The sequence below is a fragment of the Nilaparvata lugens genome, chromosome 6 (genome assembly GCF_014356525.2).
Source record: "Nilaparvata lugens isolate BPH chromosome 6, ASM1435652v1, whole genome shotgun sequence".
Lineage (NCBI taxonomy): Eukaryota > Metazoa > Arthropoda > Insecta > Hemiptera > Delphacidae > Nilaparvata > Nilaparvata lugens.
In genome coordinates this window covers 50,141,594-50,166,628 of record NC_052509.1, presented here as the reverse complement: position 1 = coordinate 50,166,628, position 25,035 = coordinate 50,141,594, and the positions used below count along the sequence as shown (strand labels likewise).

At 34.6% G+C, this 25,035-nt stretch overlaps 1 protein-coding gene across 1 annotated transcript in view; it reads left to right on the top strand.

Moving 5' to 3' along the window:
• LOC111050083 (triple functional domain protein) overlaps positions 1-25,035 on the top strand; it is a 463,117-nt gene that overhangs the window by 328,583 nt on the left and 109,499 nt on the right. The window contains 12 exon segments of the mRNA XM_039431097.1: positions 986-1,160; positions 5,762-5,923; positions 7,527-7,709; positions 8,826-8,945; positions 11,124-11,315; positions 12,937-13,177; positions 14,082-14,266; positions 16,764-16,963; positions 18,177-18,338; positions 19,449-19,698; positions 23,014-23,238; positions 24,241-24,501. Of these exon segments, the coding sequence (XP_039287031.1) occupies positions 986-1,160; positions 5,762-5,923; positions 7,527-7,709; positions 8,826-8,945; positions 11,124-11,315; positions 12,937-13,177; positions 14,082-14,266; positions 16,764-16,963; positions 18,177-18,338; positions 19,449-19,698; positions 23,014-23,238; positions 24,241-24,501 (2,356 nt within the window).

Genomic DNA, 25,035 nt, shown 5'->3' with positions numbered 1-25,035 from the left:
AAGTGAACTTTGGAACATAAATGCCCTATACCATGGAATATATTTTTTCATGCTATCTCTATGCTATTACTAAACCCCTTATTATCACCAATACTCGAAGGTCAGGCTAGCAACTAACGTAACGCTTCAAAGGACATAATTAATTGAACGAGAGTACTTCCAGTGCTATCAAACCTTCTGAATACCTTCGTCTTCAAGGAATCCAAGCGATTAAAAGCCCGAATTATCTTGAATCATACTTTGAAAACAATGTTATTTAAGTAACTCCATGATCTTTATGCTTATTATCCAATGCAAGCCCTTGAGTTAGAACTGAGAATCCAGGGTCTTGATACAGCATTAATGAGATAACTATCTTATCAATTTTATTTCATTGAACAAAATAAAACGGACTGTTGAATGGCCCACAGTCTAGATATCCTTATTCAATCATATTTAATAATCTATTTCAATAATAATTTAATTATTTTAAATTTAAAATATTCTATCCAATCTGGTCGTAATTCTTCACAACAATTCTTGTGCATGGATAAATAATTGTAATAAATCTCCATTTCTATTGTATTCTTTTCAAATTAATTGAACGAAATTAATCCTAATTTTCTATTGATAATGTTTTGTTGGTTGTTATGGTGTTTCAAGGAGCGTGGACCTGATTCCGGAAATGGAATTCTTACCATGTAATAAATCTCCTTTTTTATTGTATTATTTTTTATGTAAATGAAAGAAAGTAATCCTAATTTATAATAACTGATTTTTGTTCGTTCGTTGTGCAATATCACAAATTCAATAATAATAATAATAGAATATCATGACTTTTTAATTGTCTCCCATTGAATAATTAATTAGAATATTACATAATTTATTCAATTGAACTAAAAGTACTTTCAGTGAACCATTTTGAAGATGTGATGATTCCTCCGAATTCATAACTATTGTTGATGTGTTCATTTTTTCTAACTAATTTGTTGTGGTGTGTTTGTAGGAGCGTGGGCCTGACTGGGGAGATGGACTCAGGTGGTGGATCAGTGGCAGCCGTCGAGTCTGCACTGGATCGTCTCAGCAAGCAAAGGGAGGAGCTGGAGGAGTTGTGGGCCAATCGCAAGCTCAGGCTCGACCTCTGTCTCCGGCTCAGGCTGTTCGAACGCGACGCTCTTGAGGTCAGCTATCTATCAATCAATCATGAAATCAATCAATGAAGCCACCAAATAATCATCAATCAATCAATTGATCAATCCACACACTATTAATTTTGTATCCAATACAGATTCATTTATCAGCCATAAAATCACAAAACAGTAGTTCCTGAGACAAAATTAATAAATACATGAATATAATAGTTCTCAATCATGATTCACGGTACAAATATAGCTTTATTATCAGTAGATATAGTTAATCAATCCATCTTTAGCTATCATAAAACATTACAAAGTTGTATTGTCAGTGATTGTATTGACAAGTTCAGTATTAAAAATTTTAACAATATCGAGATACATAGTGAAAATGTGAGGCTCGATTGCAGAAAAGCCTGTTAAAATTCAAGTGTGATTGAATGCCACGTGAAAAGCCTTCTTTTCAAAAATAGGATTCCTTGAATGGGTCTCGTGGCATTTAATCTCGATTAAAATTTAACAGGTTTTTGTGCCACAGGGCATTTTGTGCCTAAGTCTATCAAATTATTATGTCAGAAACGATTCATCACATTTGAAATTTGAAATTTATTTGCCAAAATATTCATACATTACAAAAAAAAAGAAATATACTAGTCCAAGTTTAACAAAAAGACAATATCTTATACTAAGCAATAGCATAAAATAGAACTTGATTAGTCATGAATACCTAAGATAATACCTAGTGATTAATAAATAGACTTTCCACATCGTAGGAATAATTCTTCTATTCACACAATATATGAATAATTTCTTCTTCATTATTAATCCTACTGTATTGAATATTCGATCTCGTAACAGAAATTGTAAAGTTCAATAAATTGAATCAGTTTTGATTACTTATAGACATTGTCACAATATTTCAATATAGTTGGTTTACAGTATTTTAAGCAACCAAAATATCACCTTGAACAATTTTCTTACGAACAAAGGCCCATTTCCCATCTTGAGAGATCGTGGAAGGGTGGAATAACAATGATGGAGATGTAGATAGCGAAAAGTGAGAGTAATTCCATGTCGGAAACAATAGGATTATCTTCTAAGGCACTCTGCTGCTTCATTCTCATTATTTACTTGTAATGTTTTCGGCTCTTTGTAGCTGGCTCCGTTCCCTTTTGTTTCCCCGACATTGGCCTTTGGAAGGTTGGCATTTGTTGCCTCGCATTATGACCGTCATCCTCCTATTGCTTCAAATGCAAATGCTCGTGGAAATCTGGAGCGTAACGTCTGCAGAACACCACTGTAACAGTCTGTAACCGGTCTTTGATTACTTCAATTGTAGGAACTTCTACATTTAAAACAAGTAACGTCCGCAGAACAGGGATGTAACAATCTGTAACAGATCTTCATATTGAATGATTACTTTTATCGTAGGAAATTTTGCATCCAAGTCAAGTACATAGTCTTTTAATTAACTTCATTTCTTGAAGTAGTGCGTATTGGTGCTTAAAAGTAACAAAAATACATGAGCAAGATGCGTTAAAATCATTTTGTTGAAAATCCTCACGTTCTCTGGTACATTGGTTCTCTGTAGATAATCTGTGAATTTTTTGTCATCTTACTTAGACTACTCCAGTTTGCTGAAATTTTGCATTTGCATCGATCACTAGCATTTTGAATAGCTACTTTTCTGAATAAAATTAGTGCGAGAAAATAAGGTTGAATGTAGGTTGAATTCATAATTAAGAATAACATAATCATAAAAATAAATTCATTAAAAAAATGATTGTTTGCATTATATTCAAGTTAATTTGGTTCTGGCTAGTTTTGTGTTACGTTTACGTTCTGTAGAGGCTACAGTCTGTCTGCAGACACTGTGCAGACTACTTCCTTAGCTTTTGTTAGTTAGCATCGATTTGTTCCTATTGTGAGCAAATGTAGATAGGATCCTTTAGATTGAAGATATGATTACATGAAGATTGGTAGGTATGAATGAAAAGCAATCTCATCGAATGTTATTTCATTGATGAGATCATCAACATTATTGCATAGCTCTTTGGTAATTAGAGAAATTGGATTTGATGTAAAGAAATAAGAATCTAAAAACAATGGTAACTTTTAATTAGTAATTTTGTCTCACTGTATGATGGATTCTAGGAAGAAGGTAGATACCGTTACAATTGTAGTTAATTAAAAGAATATTGATGAGGTTCCTATGATATTCTCATTTGGATGATAATTAATCGAATTTCATAACAGAATACATCAATAATTTGTATTACATAACATGTAGATAGTAGTTGTTATTTCAAGAGAATTACTATTTGCTAATTTGAATTGGAAATGGAGTTATTTTGATTAGTTTGGTGATTCGGTATGATGTATTTCTATCCATTCACAAAAACTGACTAGCTCTCCATACCCAATACAATTTTCCTCGATGATACAAATTGTATTCAATTGAAATTTGATCAATTCTGGCTTTAATTATTGGTAACCATCCCCTCTCATGCTACCTCTCCCTCACTCCATGATAAATCTATAAGATTTCTATAGAAATAAATATAGATTTCAAATAATGAACTATTCGAATGATCAATTTGTAATGAATATCATAATATTTTACTCTTAATACTGTCATTTTATTAGTAATCAGCGTTTGAAAAATATATGAATCAAAATAATATTTTAACAGGTGTACTGCTAGGGTGTTACGGCCACAAATCTGACATTATTTTTAGAAAGAGCGCTTCAGGTGACAGAAAGTTGAAGTGAAATAAAACAATTTGAAAAACATTGATGATGAAAGATGAAAGATGAAAAGTGGAGAAAAATTGTTGGGAATTGATTAATTGAAAGATGAAAAGTGGAGAAAAATTGTTGGGAATTGATAAATTGTTGTAAATTTCAAGTGAAATGAATAACGCGAATAGAAAATATTGAGTGGCATAACTGGGGACAGATAAATACATAAAATAGATAGATAGTATTTTATTGCCATCAAATTCATTGAACACAGACAACTTCAATATTCAATAGAATATAACTTTAATACGAACAAATGAATATAGATACTACTGCACTTCTTATCTTATAACTACCTCATAGCATATTGTGCCGCTTAAAATAAACTTGCCAACGTTGTCAAGAAAGCACCCATTCACTGCAGTGATGAACTGCAGTTTTAATGAATCTCATTTTGCTCGCCTTGTTGGAAGTTGGCCCGGAAAGTTACCCCCATTGTTTTCTTCATTATCTGCAGTGAGATTCCCTTCAATCTGTCAGCATTTCCCATATAAATAACCTAAATGCATCCTATTCAACCAATCCTGAAGGGAACCCCCGCAGTGGTAGCAGTTTTCCATTGTTTTGCCGAATAAAAGCCTTGAAAGTGTAGTAGATTTTGCCAATTAAAGTTGCCAAGTTGTAACTTTGCCGATACGTGACCAAAGTGATCAGTCATTTTCAAGCCGAAGGCAATGACATGAAAAGTTTGTAGTTGGGAGAAGTTGTTGGCGATATGGAGAATCTATTCCCATAAATATAGGCCACTTCAACAAACTTCTGAACTTGGCGTGTTTAATTAGTTGTGACATTGTGACCGATATTTTTGACGAAAATTTTTTCTACAATAAATTATCATTGAAGTTACTTTTTTTTAAACTTCATCTGTTGATTATTCAAAAATTCGCCTCCTCCAATACAATAAATAAGCCATAAATTAATTTATTATCTCTGCATGTGCATTATATATATATATATATATATATATATATATATATATATATATATATATATATATAATATCAAGAAATATAATAATAATATTTCATACTTATTATTTGTCACTTAAATTGTTTTGTTTAAGCACGTAACTGAGTGTTTTGAAAAATTCTATTTATCAAAATAATGTAATAATAAGTGTACAGTTGGATTGTTACGGACACAAATCTGACATTTTTCAAAAAAAAGCGCTTCAGGTGCCACAATAAATGTAGTTTAAGTTTTAATTCAATTCAAAGCATTTAGCTTCATCAAATTTCAAACCAGCTTTATTCATCTTCTCTATATGTTGGAGAAATAGTTTAATACGATTTTGAAGCCTTGTTTGTCAAACATTTTGATGTTTGTCAAGTCTTGTTCAAGCTGTGAACAGCTAATTTTGTTTCTAGTTATTGTTTTACGTATGTCAGTAATGCCATATGGATTGTCTGTGAGTCTAAGAATTTCTAATCAATAAATAGTAAATTTCTTTGATAATCTTACATGTTTTCACATTATTTTTGTGAGTTTTTGTTTTAATTGAATTGTCTTAATATTCCATGTAGAGTGGTAACCTAGAGGAATATTATGCAATGAACGCAATTTTTTCCGTGATCTCTTTGTCAAACCTTCTGTTTTATGACATCTCTATTAGGATGTTTCATCATCTTCATTAGATGACATCTGTTTTCAGATGTCAATCTCGGCTCTATATTATAATAGTTGTGAGGCCCATTGACGGTTTAAATGATATATTCAGGCTAGGAACCTTCACGTTTTGTACTCCCCACCAACATAAAACCATACGATTTTTTCCATGATATTCTCCTATGTTTTTCTGATATCCTTCAATGTTGTGTTAAATATTAGTTCTGTTTGTCTGTTTTCAGGTGTCATCACGCTTGGAGTCGTGGTCGAGTGAGCTGGAGCACTCTGAGCTGAGCTCTGACATGAACCAGGCCGAACAGCTGCTGCGGCTGCACAACGAACATGTCACTCACATGCAGAACACCACCTTCCAAGTGCTGCAACAGGGACAGGAACTAGCTCAGGTACCATTTTAATCCTGCTGTAGTTGTGCATGTAGGGAGTAGAATACAGCTCTACTTATACTGAAGTACTTTGATCCCGTGATGCACACATTATTTTCCTTCAAACTCAATCAATATTTCAAGACCACCTGAGTAGTGAGTTTTTCAGATGGAAATTGATGAGAAATTGCATTTATTCAAATGCTAATCGATAAATAATTACTATTAAATGAAAGTCTGAAGTTAAAAATGCTGTATACCACCCCGGAGATTTCTGCTACTGCAAATAGTGAGTTTTTGTTAGTGTCCAGTTTCCACTGTAACTCTTTTTTGGTACCTTACATATTTCTCTGGCTTCCACATATTTCTGTATGTAAATAAATAAATATATTGTTAATATATATAGAATATAATATATATATATATATATTATATATATATATATATATATATATATATATATATATATATATATATATATATATATATATATATATATATATATATATATATATATATATATATATATATATATATATATATATATATATATATATATATATATATATATAATATCAAGAAATATAATAATAATATTTCATACTTATTATTCGTCACTTAAATTGTTTTGTTTCAACACGTAACTCAGTGTTTTGAAAAATTATATTTATCAAAATAATGTAATAACAAGTGTACAGTTGGATTGTTACGGACACAAATCTGACATTTTTCAAAAAAAGCGCTTCAGGTGCCACAATAAATGTAGTTTAAATTCAATTCAAAGCGTTTAGCTCCATCAAATTTCAAACCAGCCTTATTCATTTTCTCTATATGTTGGAGAAATAGTTTAATATGATTTTGAAGCCTTGTTTGTCAAACATTTTGATGTTTGTCAAGTTTTGTCAAGCTGTGAACAGCTAATTTTGTTTCTAGTTATTGTTTTACGTATGTCAGTAATGCCATATGGATTGTCTGTGAGTCTAAGAATTTCTAATCAATAAATAGTAAATTTCTTTGATAATCTTACATGTTTTCACATTATTTTTGTGAGTTCTTGTTTTAATTGAATTGTCTTAATATTCCATGTAGAGTGGTAACCTAGAGGAATATTATGCAATGAACGCAATTTTTTCCGTGATCTCTTTGTCAAACCTTCTGATTTATGGCATCTCTATTAGGATGTTTCATCATCTTCATTAGATGACATCTGTTTTCAGATGTCAATCTCGGCTCTATATTACAATAGTTGTGAGGCCCATTGACGGTTTAAATGATATATTCAGGCTAGGAACCTTCACGTAATGTACTCCCCACCAACATAAAGCCATACGATTTTTTCCGTGATATTTATATGTATTTATTTATTCATATGCAAATACAATTCAGGTAAAAACAACAGGCATTTGCCCAAAACTGTTTCAAACCTTAATTTGGAATACCGTCTAAAGGTTATGCTACTTACGTAACTTAAATGATAATTCGTACACAATTTGAGTCCTAAAATGTATCTACTACAATTATGGAGAATTTTCACAATATCAATTTCTATTCAAGAAATGTTATCTATAAACATTTCTTACAATTATTTTTATTGTTTAAAAATGATTTTTTGTGATGATTTTAGGTGTTTGAGACATCTGGTGTGTCGGTGATGGCCGACAGTCAGTACTCGGCGCAGACCAGGGTTCAGGTTTTGCTGGAGTTTCTGCACGAACGTGAAATGGACCTCGAAGATCTGGCCGAAATGAAGCGAGTCAAACTCGAGCAGTGTGTGCAGCTCTGTCAGTTCAGGACTGATGCTAATCAGGTAAGAGAGCCACAAAAATCAAATTCTGATGAATAAAAAAGGAAATAAATGAACAATTGAATAGAAATAATTTACTGTTGCTCGGATCTTGGAAGCGTTCTGCTTTCAACAATCTAACCACCTTTCTCTTTTTAACAAAAGGCGAAGACGTTTCAGAAATATGCCTAATAAAGACATCATATTCTAAAGATATAATTAGATTGTTTTCTCCATGATTATAATTATTCATATTTTCGCAAAAAATAACAAAATACAAGAGCCAAACATGCAGGATCATGAACAGTAATGAAAGGAAATGTTATAGGAAGACATATGTGATACGAATGAGTTGAAAACTTATAGCCTAATTCTTCCTAAAAGTATTTGAAAAATCTGGTCTATAAGTTTATAATGAAGAAATTTCGATTGCTAGTTTATCATGAGTTTATGCACATTGCTTTTTTCATTTAATATTATTCCAAATATGTTTTGGCTGAGAACTAAACTCTGAGAATACGCTGATAACTTAGTATGTATGTAGTTTCAACAACAATGAAATTTCTCAGACCATTTTACTTCTTATTGTAAAGTAGTAATTTTACGTCATTTCCTATTTTTTATGATAACTTTCCATTATAATTATCATGATGATATAATTTTCATATAATTATCAAGTTATCATAATCTCGTCGTCTACATTACATATTGAGTAAGTATAAAAATAGCGTAAAAATATAGAAATAGCGTATTGTTGCCATTGAAAATTGTTTTAAAAACGTTTCATGTGCATAGTTAATTTCATACAACTCTAATTAAATATATTTTTACTAAAAATTCATGAAACATCCACCGCGGATTTTATTTACATACTGAATTTTGCGGATTTTTTTTTACTGCTCAGTGAATCATAGATTCAAATGCATAGTTACTTCCATAGAGCAAAGTGTAATGAAAATAATTGATCTGCAAGTTCTTTCACTGGCTAAAATTTTGTAATAATGTTCACTATTTCTTATAATTAGTTCAATGTTCATTTTTCTTCCCCATGCAATATTATTTTAACTGAGGAATCTCATTAAGAACACATTTGTCAATAATTTAATAGAATTCTGAAATTGATTTTATGTTGTTTTGCAGGTTGTGAGTTGGATTCGTAACGGCGAGGCGATGTTGACGGCCAGCTTCACAGTGCCCACTTGCCTGCAGGATGCCGAGCTGCTCAAGAAGGAACACGAACAGTTTCAAGTGGCCATCGAAGTCAGTCTCCTCCCTTCCTTCTATTTATACACTTTCATCTGCTACTTCAAATACAATTCAGTCTGTTTTGATCTTTTGTATCAATTAATACTGTTCAGTTCAAATTCCTCCTTTTAGCATAACGCAGGTCTCTTCATTCAGTCAGAACTGTGTCAGTGTAGTGATTAATTGTTTACTGCGAGGCTGCGAGCTTCTCCTTTTAGCGCAATTTATCTTTTGGTAATCAATAATATGTGATAAGTTATAAATATAGTAAATCAGTAATTGTTAAGGATAATATAGTAGAGTTTTAGTAATACGAGTAGTTTTTCAAAATGTATTAGTAATGCTAGCATTTCGCAGGTTTTCCCGAAATAATTATTTCATTTCATGAAATATTCGTCAATATTTCAGTATTATTTTAATTTAAATATTGGTTATTACATTCAATGAAATATTAAATAGTTTCTGACCAATAACTACTAGTGATGCTAGCATATCCCAGCTTTCACTAAATCATTGATCTTAATTTTATTAAATCTTGGAATAATAGATATTTCAGCATCTATTGGAAAGTTGTGTATTTATACAGAGGTTTATTTTTCAAATCTTTGTTGTCTGTGTTCTATAATATCCTTGTTTTATAATTTATAACGTTCTCCATTATACTTTTATTATTTATTCGTCAGCTTACGTATTTTTCCATTTGTTTAGACGTATTTTGTATTATCATTTTTCGAGTGAAATTAACTTCAAGTCTATCTCTCCATTAATGAACTGGATTGTTCAACTTGAGAGAATGAGGCAATATTCGGGTTTGGCCTGTTTGCCTTTTCTTATTTATTTACAAATAAATTATTAATGATGTTATATGATAATCAAATCAAGTCTAAATATTTAAAGTTAAGAACATTGAAGAATGTTATAACGTCGAAATACATGAAATACAAGAAGTAGAAACTGGCTCAAACGTTTTATCATGATCCAGACTCACTTGATTCTTGATGAGAATGGTATAAGCAAAATTCACTGGAAACAGACAATAACATTTGTAGCCTATTATTTTTGAATTTTTGGGTTGGAATTTGGGGTTTCTCATTTTTCTTTTTATCAGGCTGTACGATATTTTAGGTTGATTGAATAAAAGCTAGCAGTTTCTAATTATATATATATATATATATATGCATATGCATACATAGGCCAAAATAAGAAAAAAAAACATAATTTTACACTTAATATTTCAAATACCAATAGAATTTAGAACGTTCTGGAGCCACTGACACGCATCTTCTCCAGCATCATGGAGGGCCGACAGCCCTCCATGATAGGAGTGTTGTGGACACTCAGATATTAGGTGGTTCATTGATTGGATTTGTCCACATTGGCACAGAGGATCAGATGTGTATCCCCATGCTGTCATCAGCTCAGCACACCTTCCCACCTGCGTCCTGAACCGGTTAAGGCCACACCACTCTCTACGTCTCAGCTGGGTGCCAGGAACAATGTTATTAGGGTCATCCACAAGGCCTTTGTTCCTGACCTCTCCCTGCAACCATCTCAGTCTCCATAACTCCCTTGCACTTCTAATTTCCTCCTGCTCATCAAGTCTCAAGTATCTTCTTGACTTGAGGCGCCTTGGTGGAGGGTTAGCCAAATCTCTAGAGACTGGGAGATCCTCATGAATGTGTTGTAACTGGGAAATGAACTTGTTCTTCTTCTCCAACCTTCTGAGATCTGGAGGCATGATGTTACTAAGCACAGGCAACCACTCAGTCTCTGTTGGTCTCAATGTCCCACTAATCTTCCTCATAGTTTCATTGAAAACTGTATCAATTTTCTCAACATGTCTGCTGCGAGCCCAGACAGAAGAGCAGTACTCCCCTGTACTGTACATAAGTGCAAGACTTGATGTTCGAAGGGCATTCATGTCACAACCCCAGGTTGTTCCCGCAAGTTTGCTGATGATATTTAGCTGCGTACTAATCTTATCTGCATAGGTAGAACTAGCATAATGACTATCGTAATGACTAACATAATGGCTAGTCACTAGATTTAAGTTTTCATTCAATCGACCCATCGAGTGTAAAACTTAGAGTATCAATTAATTTTTTGTGTGGAAAAACTTGAAACTATCAATGACTTGTTTGTTAAGAAAAACTTGACATATCAATCAATTCATTGTTTTGTTTGTTTGTTAAGAAAACGCACACATCAGCAGTGCAGGTGAAGCACCGCGCCGACGCTCTGATCAGCGCGAACCACTACGATCCGGCTGGCATCCGGGAGGTGGCCGAGGAGGTGACCAAGCGCTGGCAGCAGCTTGTCACCTCCGCCGAGGAGAGGCACAAACTCGTCACCGCTAGTCTCAACTTCTTCAAGACGGCTGAACAGGTAAAACCGTAAAACCCGTGAATTGTGTGACTCGTTGACAGGTCATTCATAGCAAAAGCGCCGGGGAGCATCCTGTGAGCCGTCGTGTGTCAAATGCCTCCTACATGGCTGAGATCTCAAATCAGGAATAGAGAGTCCTACACTAGCTCGGCTCAACTTACCTAAATGCATTCTCTCTTTTTTAAAATCTTCTATTCCATAAAATATTTCATAAATATTATATTGTGGATGTAATTTTGCTGTGTAATATCCACTTAGTAATCCAACGTTAAAAAGCCTACTAAAGGTTCGAACCCACTAGAACGTACCAGACACGGACCGTGTCAGACCATGCCAGGCACGTAAAATAACAACTATGCCCACTACAACGGATCAACAGCGTTCTATGCCAGTACATTACGCGTATGGTACGCGTATGGTACGCGTATGATACGCGTATGATGCCCGGTCAGAAGTTGTTGGGAACGCGTCAGTTAGCAAGAGAATGTAGCGGTGAACTGGTTACCAACGCGGTGCATACGCGGTTACAACGGGGTTTGCAGGCGTCACGTGCCATGCAAGGAGCGTTCCGTCACAGACAAAATATACTGGCCGACAAATGTTGACCTGGACGTGCATGGCACGCTCCGTGCTTGGCCGGTGACGGAACGGTCTAATGGGTGTATTACATATGAAATGATGCAAAGAATATTTTTTTGCATGTGTCGGTACGGGCACGGTCATGGTATGATACGTTCTAGTGGGTTCGAACCTTTATTGTCAACATTTGAAAAAACAAAAATGCAATTTATTTATATGGTCAAATAGAAATTATGTGACTTATCCAGTTGATGAAAATCAATCTTTGATTATCCAATCAAAGTTGACCGTTAAATAATGCCATAAATGCAACTAGATCCAATGAATCAATCTGACGTACAAGCAATGATGACATTTTAGTGCAGTTAAATTCAATCAGATCCTTTGTAACTGAGCCTTGGAGATTACATATATTTGATGTACTCTCCTCTTGTGTTGTGTTAGATTATTGAAGGAAACTAATCACAAAGAACTACCAGTACTCTTTACTTTATTTCAGACGATTCTCTCATCATTATAGGGTAGTAGTAGTTCTTTGTAATCAATCTTTCAAGTATCAATTTCAAAATTATTGAATGGAGGAAACTACTTTAAATTTTTGCAAGCACTGATTAAAATATTTTGAGAAACTAACTTTAAGTGTTTCATCTCTATAAATCTCTGGTAAATTCTAGGAGGGAGGATAAGGGTTGTAACGAGCTGTAGAGCTTAGAAGTAAGTAAACTCTAGTAGAGGTGTGCTAGAGTTTTTAACTGTGTAACAAATCAAATCAAGTTCTATTCAATGACATCACCTACATGACAAATTCCGTTACACAAATGTTATTAAAGATCATTGAATACAATACTGTTTGCTTGAGAAAAACTTGTCTGCAAACAGGAGTGAAATACATTCAGAACTCAACTAAAAATGTTTATATAATAAACTTGAAACTTAAAATTTAATATCTTAATTCATCAACCTACACTTGAAGTCTTTTTCTAAAAATTCCAATGTATTCCTTGAACTTGTTCACTAAAGTTTTGCTGCATGTGTCTGGCAGGTATGTTCGGTGCTAGACAGCCTGGAACGCGAGTACAAGCGGGACGAGGACTGGTGCGGCGGCAGCGGGAATGTGCCTGTGCCTCAACTGATCAACAAGCACCAGGAGCAGAAGGAGGCATTCCTCAAGGCATGCACGCTGGCACGCCGCACCGCCGAGACCTTCCTCAAGTACACCAGTCGCAGTCTCCAGTACTACAACTACTCCGGATCGGAGGCCGGCTCTGAGACTAGGGTCAAAGGTAGGAAGCTGCTTGCCTTTTCTGTGCCTCTTGGTACAAGTGTTACAAACACACCATTCTTTCTCTGAACTTCTCATCTTACAAGAATTTCAGCTTACAAGCCAATGTAAGCTCATGTTTTGCGTTCTAGTTGCAGCTACTTGTATTGAATTCAACCTGAATTAGCTTTCAATTATTGATAACATACGACTTATGCTTCTCTCATTGGCTCTAGTAGCATTGGTTAGATGACATCACCCAATCACAGTTGAATTTTAATAGACGTACATGCAACCAGAGTTACAGTTGAAGTAATCTGCTCAAAAAGTATCCTGCTCATTATTGAAGGGATTAGATTATTATAGTATCATGTAGTTTTCAATAAATGCTATTCTGTATACCAGTGAATTATAATCAACAATTCAAGTGATATTCTTCGAATTTTATGACTGAAGAATTACTTAAAAATATAAAAATGATGAGGAACTTCTGCAAGTCAAATGCATTTTTCTTCTCAGAAGATTGAGCTTATGAATGACTGATTTATTACAGCTTGACAAATTACCAATCAAATGACAGTATCACCAGAATATTGATGTTATTTTACTTATGTTTCTTCACTGAATCAAATGTGCTGGCTACTCAACATTTAAAAAATATCATTGAAATGTTTTATACTGAACATTAATTCATTTTTCATGTTTTATATTGAGTTATTAAATATTTGAATGGTTGTGGATAAGGATAAATATTCAATTCAATACAAATCTTATTTAAGATTTGAATTTTCAATTTTGAGATTTTTCAATTTTCACTCAATTGTTTATATTATATTTACACACCCTTTTACACACCATTCGGGGCTGTTAATGTGCAAATATACGAATACTTTTAGTTGATGTTAACGCTATTATGTCTATTGCAGGTATCCTAGAACAACTGCTTAGTCAAGAGAACAAGGTGCTGGAGCACTGGAGCCAACGCAAGAAGCGGCTGGACCAATGCCAGCAGTTCATTCTGTTCGAGAGATCCGCTCAGCAGGCTCTCGACTGGATCCATGACACCGGTGAACAATACCTCAGCTCTCACACGTCGGTCGGCAGCACTCAGGTGAGCGACCGCACTTTTCGAACGACCCTTGATCGTCTATCATGTCTAGAATCATCTTTCGAGTATAATATTCAGGTGTACTGCATTTGGATAACAGTAGCCTTTTCTGGGAAATAATACTTCAGTTATCATACATTGGTATCGAGTATAATCTTCAGGTTTACTGTATTTAAATAATGGTAGTATTTATTTGAGGAAATAATACTCCAGTTCTCTCACGTCGGTGAGACTCATTCAAGTTAGAGACCGTACTATTTGATCGATCCTTGTATGGTTCGGAAACCTGTTGGCCATAGTGTAGATGTGTTGATTATCCAGACAAAAAAGTTTGTTTTTATCTATATCCTTTTTTCTGGAATTAAAGACAAAAATCGTTGAATTGGGGCCATTTCATAGGGTTTTAACCTTCTGGAAGAGTTACTAGAGATTGGTAACTGGGTGACAACTGAAACTTTCATTCTATATTTTGCTTATGGATTAAATGTGATTTGTGTATGCTTACAAACTGTACGCAGCTGCTTTCAGACTGTATGAATACATCCAGTATTTTCATTCATATATGAATTGATCCACCACAATATTTCTCTCAGTAAGATGAATTTAATCTGTATTTTCAAATCAGCTTCTAGTTCAGAATATCGTACTCGAATACAGCAGGCAGCCAGTTTTCCCGTTTCTAAGAAAACGTTGCACACAATCAATCATCATAAACTATCGCAAGATCTTATTTAATAGTTTGTGCGCTCTTAATGCTACACAGTCGTCACCGCGATAATAAAACATCGAACTGAATAATGCAATAACCATTACTCACTGATATCGCTACTGTTTATTGTGCTATAGTGAGGTCTAACTTTTAAACTATCAGCATTTATTGAATGAGAAGCGTTGTTGTTGTTGTGATGACAGTAATGCCGACAGTTTGAACTGAATCTCAGCGTACTATTTTTAGTAGCATTACAGATTTGATGATTTGCCAATAGTGTGAAATTCAATTGAAGCTATCATCGGTTTCTATGAATAACATCAAGGCTTCCCATCAAATCAATGCTGACAGATTGCCGCGAATCTTACTAAAGTGAGGTTTTTGTAGTTCTCTCTCCTTGTCTGTATGTGTGGATGTGTAACACGTGTGTTTATGTGTTAGTATAATATGTACGGTAGTCTGTGTGTAGTGTTGTTCATGTGTGAGTGTGTGTACGGTTGTTATTCGGTAGGCAAACTGCCAGATATTTGAAGAGTAAAGAATGTTCTGTAAACATTCATCCTTAAACCGTCGAAACTGTGGAATCAGCCCTGCCTCTTTATAGTTCGATCTCGTTGAATGAAAGTGAGAGCGTTTGAATTGATTAGGAAAACATTGCAACTGTATGATCGAGTTTGTAGTTTGATCTTGTTGAAGCAGAGTGTTTGAAAATGAAAGCGTGAGTGTTGGAGATTGATTACAGAAGCATTGGAGTTTCATAGAGTATTTTTGATTTTTTCAATTAATTTTTAAGGTTTGAAGCGGAGTGTTTGTTGTGTAAAGTGTTGCAGTATAGATGGATGTGATTGCTGAGATGATGAGGTGATAGATGAATGTTGTTTGTTCTAAATTCTAATTGGTTTCGTTGAACAGTTATCATATCTCTGATGACATCTTCAAATACATTCAAATTCTAATTTCATAATTTATAGTGTATAAATCATTGCAACTTAACAATTCTAAAACTCAGTCTAATCCTGTGTTTCATGTGATCAAATTAACTTGTAATTCAACTGGCGTATTTCAAAATCCAGCAATGACTTAATCTCTAGAATTCATTCAAATGAAGCTCACTTGCTATTAAATTTATGCTATGAGATTACATCAGTAGGCCTTATTATGGAATATTGTAGAATTTTTTTCCTCGTGTTTGTTTTTTTCTTCCAGTCTTTCATTACGACTTGACAATGTAGAAGTTAAATACTGAACAGTACATATTTCATTGCTACAAAATCTTCATTCATAGTATACAATCTAATAGAAGAAATGGTACCTGACCAGCCAAAGGATAATCCTTGTTTGTTCGTGAAAACACACAATTTAAAAGTAGTAATTGAACATTCGTCTTACAACCACCGTCTTGAAGTGACTTTTAAGCTGTACTAATAGACTGTACTTGATATTGTGACATAAATAAAAATATAAATCTGAGTACCCTTTTTAAATTTATCAATATATAAATAAATTATTTCATCCCGACATGTTTCGGCTACTAAATGCCATTTCAAGTGATTGGAAAATAAATAAATACCAAGCAAGGTTGTTATTTTTGACCAAATGGCATTGTAGCCGAAACATGTCGTGACAAAATGATTCAAAAAGTGTACTCAAATTTATGTTTCTTTTTATATTCAAAAGTAGCCCTAAAGAAAAAAAATACAATTGATATTGTTATTACGCTGCAAGAAGGAGTAGGCCTAATACCATGTTGTTGTACTGTTTCTAACCAGTGTGTGACTGTACTGTGTTTAGGAGGAGACAGAGCGGCTGTTGCGCGAGCACAATGAGTTCAAGGGCACGGCGAAGGAGACGCGGGAGCGCGTGAAGCTGCTGCTGCAATTGGCCGACAGTTTGGTGGAGAAAGGCCACGCCCACGCGGCCGCAATCAAGCAGTGGGTGGCCGCCGTTGACAACCGATACAAGGACTTCTCGCAGCGCATGGACAAGTACCGGTAATTAAAAAACACACCTTGTATATTACAAATATTTTTAAAGTTGTTTAGAGTTGGTGATTGTTGGATGCCAAGATTGGTTCTTATTGGATGAACCTCGTATTTTAAAATGTGACAAGTATTGATTTTTATTCAAAATTAAATATTTCAATAATATGCTATCCGACATCTGAGGTCTGATCATATAGGCCTATCAGTTTATATGCAGAGTGTCCCACAAAAGGTCTAACAGCCGAAGACTATAGATTCTACATGTAATTTGAAACAAGACCTACCTGAAATTTAGACTCTTACGAATCTAAGACCATAGATTGTGGAGGTCTACATTAGACCTCCATGTAATTTGTAGAGTCTAAAGGTGCGTACAGAGATTTACGGGCCGCGAACACGCGAATTTCACTTTTCATCAGCTGATTATATCTCTATTTGTACAGAAACAGTGAGATATAGATATAAAAAGTTTGGCATCAGCTAATTAAAAGTAAATTTCTCGTGTTCGCGGCGCGTGAATCTGTACGCACCTTGAGACCATAGACTCTACATGTATTTTGCAACAAAAAATGTCCAGTAAAAGTTTCTTATATCGACTATAACTAGAAAACTATTAGTCAAAATATAATTCTTAGGATATGGTTGGAAAGAGGAAGAAATTTGCAATAAGATTAATATAATTTGTTCCTTTGCTTGGCGAGTTTGAACTTTTTATGAGCGTTCAATGTTGAAAAAAGCACATTCGTCGAGTTCAAAGCCAAATTTCAAAGAGTTTGAACACTCTTAAAAAGTTCAAAAACGTTAAACAAAGGAACAAATTATATGCATTTTCTTCATCTTTCCAACTATGTCCTTAAATTTAGATTTTGACTGACGGTTTTCTAATTATAGCGTTCTTATTTACGAAAATCGATATCTCGAAAACTAAGTTCGATGTAAGAAAATTTTACTGGACATTTTTGTTGCAAATCTCATGTGGAATCTATGTTACACTTTTCGTGGGACATTATGTACATTATGATATTTGATGCGGTAGATAGTTGATAGTCATCAAATATTTGCTAGTCTCAACATGGGTGTAATTGGAATCAAAAGTTTATCAAATATCTATGCGACTGGCAATGATCATTCATATTATATTATGATTGTTTAATGGGGCTCAGTGTAATTTTTTATATATTCAATAGATCATGTTGTGATGTTTTTCGTCTCTCTCTTGCAGAACTCAGCTGGAAGAATCGTTGGGAATTCAGACAGAGACAGAGGTAGAAAGTCGCCAGGAACTGGCCATTGATCGTAACTCGGATCCCAACATAGAGGCCAAAGTCAAAGAATCCACCAAGGAACTCAACGAAGAGAAACGCAGATCAGCAAGGCGAAAAGAGTAAGTACTGTAACACACCTGAGACCTGATACTTTATTTCTATTACATTTAATGAATTAACATGTTGTATTGATGTTTCACTAGATCCTTAGTTAGATTTGTTAAACTTCAATTTTCAATCAATAAAATACCTATCCAATCAAATTGAATCAATATTTAAATATTGATTAAATAAATAACGAAACTCCTAATTTAAATGCTGTAAACCACTCCGAAGACTTCTACTGTTAATATCGACAACAATGTTGAGAGCTAGTAAGAAGGAAGGCAATAAGGAGGACCAGGTTCGATTCCCGGGCTGGCAACTAAGTTTTGGCTAGTAGCTCTCATCGAATTTCCTTCTAGCTGTTCACCCTGTTGTCAATTTTTGCAGTAGTATACGTTTTTGGGGTGGTTTACCGCATTTAACTTTGGATTTTCGTTCAGTAATAATTATGTATTGATTAGCATTTGAAAAAATGTAATTTCCATCCAATTCAATTTGGCACAATAAAAATACAAAATACATGACAGACAATCCGCGACTCATGATAACTGACTGTAATGCTTAGTCCACATGTTGGACCAGTCTGGTAAACTTGGCCGCGTTTGACTTGCCATCCACATTACAATGTGACCAAATCCCAATAAAGGCCAGTGGTAGCCAGCTACATATCTATGATAGAAATTGAAAATATTAACTACAATTGACACAATAAAAACTATGAAAGAAACAATAAAGAAGTAATGCAGTTATATTAATTAACAATTAGGGGTATAGCAACTCAATCACACAGAAAAAACAGCAGAGCAGACTACAAAACGGACCAGCACACATTGGTTGACATAATCTATTGACATATCTATCTAATGTGGATGGGTGGTTTGCCAGCGCTGGCCTTCATTGGTCTTCGCTGTCGAGCGGTCGGTCTGTCGAGCGAAGGCCAGGCTCGACAAAAATCGGAGCGATGGCGACAGAAGGCCAATGAAGGCCAGCGCTGGCTAACCACCCATCCATACACTGGTGCTGGTCGTCATTGGCCTTAATCGGGCTAACATGTGGTTGCGGCATTACGACGTTACAGGTTGACCATCGACTATTCTTCATTAATCGACATAACTTTATTGCAGATTCATAATGGCGGAGCTGCTGCAAACGGAGCGCACCTACGTGAAGGACCTGGACACGTGCATCAAAGTGTTCCTGGAGGAGTTGCGCAGTGCGCCGTCGCAGTGTGTGCCGCTGGGCATCCAGGGCAGGGAGCAGACGGTGTTCGGCAACATCGAGCACATCCGCGACTTCCATCGCGACGTCTTCCTCAAGGAGTTGGAGAAGTACGAGACAATGCCCGAGGATGTCGGCCATTGTTTTGTCACCTGGGTACGTACGAATGAGGTTCAAGAATCAAGAATCATTTATTGTCGTCCCGCTCAAGAGCTTGAGAAAGTCACATAACAAATGAAAGCACAAAATACGTACAATAGAAATAGAAATAGAAATATATTTATTAGCCGATAAATACTTGAAATAGTACAGTGGGCCATGTCACATATAAACATCTCAATATAAAAAAAATACAGGTTACAACATACCTATAAACATCAATCAATAATTATAACATAACAATTCTCGTAATTATATAAATATATCAGTCAGCTTGGAAGAAATTATTTATAATATCACAAGGGAGATCAAAGAACTCTCCCAACACTGTACAGTGGGTTCTCTAAAAGCATCCTTTTCACTTTTGTTTTGAAAACAGATATACTCAGATTCCTGGAACACAGCGGTAATCTATTGAAAGCTCTTATTGATAGAACGTCAGATTGACACTGCAACTTTCTCAATCTTACATAGGGAACATCCAAATAATTACTCTGTCTAGTGTCGTGCCTATGCATTTCTGATCTACACTTCAAAGTATGCAACTCATTTTTTACTTTTATCAGAAGAAGCATAACATACAAACTGAACACTGTCATAATATGTTGTGATTTAAAAAGAGGACGACAATGCGCATAGTAGTCTGAACCAGTCATTATTCTTAGTACTTTTTTTTGGAGTAATAGAATTCTTCCCACATTAGCTGCCCCTCCCCAGAGAATAATTCCGTACATCATTACACTCTGGAAAAACCCAAAGTATGAAATCTTCAAATACTGATGAGGAACAAGATTTTTCAGTCGTCTTGAAATGTATCAATAAAATTAATGCATTCACACACTGTAGGCTACATAAAACATTCAGTCACTTATTAGTAAGCTCAGATAATCAAATGTCTATACGTTTATATGATACTAGCCGTCAGGCTCGCTTCGCTCGCCATATCCGTCTAGCCAGGGGGCTCCGCCCCCTAGACCCCCGACTGGATCGTCCAAGAATGAGATCAGCAGGCTCGCTTCGCTCGCCTGCATTTTTCATTTGAGCATTTTTATCATATGTTAGGACAATTCAGTCGGGGGTCCAGACTAAACGCCTGGCTAAACGGATATGGCGAGCGAAGCGAGCCTGACGGCTAGTAATATAATATTCCCAGGATTGAAGTAGCAGTGCCCAATCAATTTTTCCGCGATAAATGCATTTAAATCTTCAACTTGGTGCCAACCTAACAAAGTCAACTCAACTTAATGCCAACCTGACAAAATTATTAATTTAGTTGCCAGTTAACAACTGTTTCGAAGAGGTACTCTATCTAGATTATAGTTCTATAGTAACATATGATAAGGAAATTTCAATTATAATTAAGAGATTGGGAGAAGAAGAATATACATGCTAAAAGACGAACTTTAAACCCTTAAAAAACCACCCTTAGAGTTAAAATATTGCCAAAAGATTTCTTAGTGCGCCTCTAAAGGGCCAACTGAACATACCTACCAAATTTGAACGTTTTTGGTCCGGTAGATTTTTAGTTATGCGAGTGAGTGAGTGAGTGAGTGAGTGAGTCAGTCAGTGAGTGAGTGCCATTTCGCTTTTATATATATAGAAGAAAAGGGAACAGCTTCAAAATGTTACATCAATAGTACTCCCAGCTAAAAACTCTCCTACCGAGTAAAATGCTCTCTTTTTCAACCATTCAATAATGGCAACCTTGAATACTTTCCCATTTGCCTCTCTAGCACTCAACGGTAATTCATTAAAAAGTTTTATTCCAGTGTTGAGATGGGAGTTTTGCGTCTTTGTTAGCCTAGTATACTCTACGTCTATCCTGTTTCGGTGGGTGTCATGACTATGATTTGCACCCCTGACATTTAGTGATGGAAGGTTTCCCCTTTATATTCATTAAACTTTGTAAAATGAAGATGCTAGGCAGATTAAGTATACCATGCTCTATAAATACTGGCTTACTGATGCTCTATAAATACTGGGTTCAGAGATAGAGAGGACTTAAAAGTCCTAACTCCGCCAAATAAAGATTTTTTTCTCATTCTCATCTCTACGATTGATTGTTGGTTAGACTTGAGAAAATATATATTGTTTAGTGTTGATTTTTGAGGATCTATTCATTTTTCAGAAATTAAAAATGTTATTTTGGGGGAGGAACACTTGTAGGCAGTGACTGATATCTGCTTGAAGGAATTACTGATACAGCTTAGAAAGTTACTCTCCAAAGCTATGATGTGTGTATGATTGTGATTATGATATGTGTGTGATTGAATGGAAAAGTGATTAATGAATACTAGATTGAATGATTATGTGAAGAACTAATTGTCGCTTGAGTTGTGAATTCATTCTTGAAACAATACGTATTGTTACGTATTTTTCATTGAAAAGTATACGCATTTTTCATTGAAAAGTATACGTATTTTTCATTGAAAAGTATACGTATTTTTCATTGAAAAGTATACGTATTTTTCATTGAAAAGTATACGTAATTTTCATTGAAAAGTATACGTATTTTTCATTGAAAAGTATACGTATTTTTCATTGAAAAAGTGAAGAAATTACTGTGGATGTGTTCGAATGCAACACATAATATTATAATTTTAGTAAGTTGGAATTGAACAGACTGAATCCCAATCCTTGGAAGAAGAAAAAGTTCATCAACTCATGGGCTGTTTGGCAATGAAAAATGATTTAAATCAGTGCTAAAACATTTTTTCAATAAATAAACAAAATTATATTTAAAATAGAATTATTGATTATTAATAACAATCGTCAACTTCAGTTTGAATCAATTGTATCAATTTGATCATATATAATGTAACGTTTTGCAACTATGCCGTCCTATTTCCACTGACTTTATATTGTTAATTTCACTATAGGATTAACGTCCAAGAAAAGATTCCTATTACCTATATTACTGACTGTAATTTGAATAAAAAATTAATTACAAAGGCCAGTTGCATGTAGTTTATTAAATTTAACTGCGATCAATCACTGATTAAAGACGTCATCCGTTTCTCTCATTGGTTCTTGCATCATTCAACTGTCTTATAAATACTGTATTCGGTTGAATTTCTTAGACGTGCTCGCAACCTAGAGTATGATTGAAATATTTTTTTTCATCATACGGAAGGAACAGTTTTGGGCTAGACCTGTTGATCCTTTTCTGATCATATATTCATTTGATTTGTGTATTATGAAATGTAATTGGGATAAATAAATTTGTAATTTAATCACACTTAGATCTACGTGCAACCTAGAGTTTGATTTAGAATAGTGTAATTAACTAAATGAATTGTTTGGTTTTGTCAGGCGATAAAGTTCGACATGTACGTGAAGTACTGCAAGAACAAGCCGGAGTCGAACTCACTGCTGGTGCAGCACGGAGGCAGCTTCTTCGAGGAGCTGCAGAAGAAGCACCGAGTCGAGCACCCGATCGCTGCCTACCTCATCAAGCCGGTGCAGCGCATCACCAAGTACCAGCTGCTCCTCAAGGATCTGCAGTCCTGCTGTGACGAGGGCCAGGGCGAGATTAAGGTGTGTTCTTCCATAGATTGTCTTTGCATATTATACAGAATGTTCCACGAAAGGTGTAACAGCCGAATACCATAGATTCTACATAAAATTTGAAACAAAAAATGTTCAGTAGAATTTTCTTTTGTCATCTATTATTCAATTATCTTGAAAACATCAATTACTAGAAAACTATTGTTCAAAAACGTCGAATAAATGAACAAATTATGTTTTGGAGTCGAGTCATTAGGTTTTTATTTGTATCGGTTTAATTTTTATTTGTATTTTATTGATTGTTGGCAAAGGAATGTTAGGTTTTTTTTAATTTTGGAGTAGGTGACATATCAGTAGAGATCTACATTTTGTCTGTTCATTGAGGGCTTTTTGGGGTACGTTTCTGTAAATCTCTAGTTCTTCCAAGGTAACTTTGGCTAACTCTGAGTATCGAGTATTGTCTAAAATAGAATGACATTGAGTGTGAGCTAACTTTCTTTGACGACAATAGGAAAAAATCAATGGCTGATGTTATAATATCTTTGCACTTTTCCGAAATATCTAATGGTGAGATACTTTTTGAATACAGGAAAAAATACTATACACATAAAATTTGTTAGGATATTATTATAAAATTTATTAATTTGTCCAACATTCCAAAGACCTTACCTTAAATAAAATACAATGCATATTTGAAAGATATTTAGAATTTTTCCATTAATTGAAAAGGCGACTTGATACATAAAATATTATATTCATAATATACATTTATATTAAAAAACGGAGTATACTTTTCAATGTTGACTATATTTTTATTATTCACAATATGTTTAAACTCTAAAGTAATTTTCAAGTAAAAATGATTTTAAAGTGATTCACTTGAAAGGGACTCACAGTGATAGATGAAATGAATAAAAATACAAGTTAAAAGGGTACTTTGTTTTTTTGTAAATAAAAGTAGCCCTAAACAAGAAAGTATTAACTTATATAATTATTAAAAAAGAGAATAAATTTGATGTTGTGTGATTGTAGGACGGTCTGGAAGTAATGCTGAACGTGCCGAAGAAAGCGAACGACGCTCTGCACCTGTCGCTGCTGGAAGGCTGTGATACGAGCCTGGATGAGCTCGGTGAAGTGGTGCTGCAGGACACCCTCCACGTCTGGGACCCCAAGCTGCTCATCAGGAAAGGCCGCGAACGCCACTGCTTCCTATTCGAACTCTACCTGGTGTTCAGTAAGGAGGTCAAAGACTCCAGCGGCAAGGCAAAGTACATCTACAAGAACAAGCTGGTTGTGAGTATTACACTTTCACAGTGATTCAATAAGTCATGTTAATGTTTCTCTATCTGTAATATAATAAAGGAAAGAATTGGCTAATACACATACATGATACAAAATTCACGACTGACGCATCATTACTTCTGAACTATTGGTCAGGTTAAGAATATAGATTCCTAATCTACCAAGGATGGTTTTAGACCTACTTTGAATTCTTTAAGATTTCAGTAGGTCAAGTTTCTAATTAGACCCTTGCGGAGCACGGGTGATCTGCTAGTATAACAATAAATATAATCCATGAACAAGGTGGATGTGAATATTGTATTACACTTTCAGTCACTGAATAAGCCTAACAATAAAGTTTGTTCATTAATGATTTCAAACTTGTGATATAAAGTAATGATATGAAGTAATGTACCTTATTGTTGCAGTGTGAAATTACTGATCCCTGTTCTTATGTTGGTTTACCAATAACGTTTTTGAGCATTGTTTGTAGCCATTAATCATTAATAATAAATTTTGGCAAATTTTGAAAAAAATTAAATGATT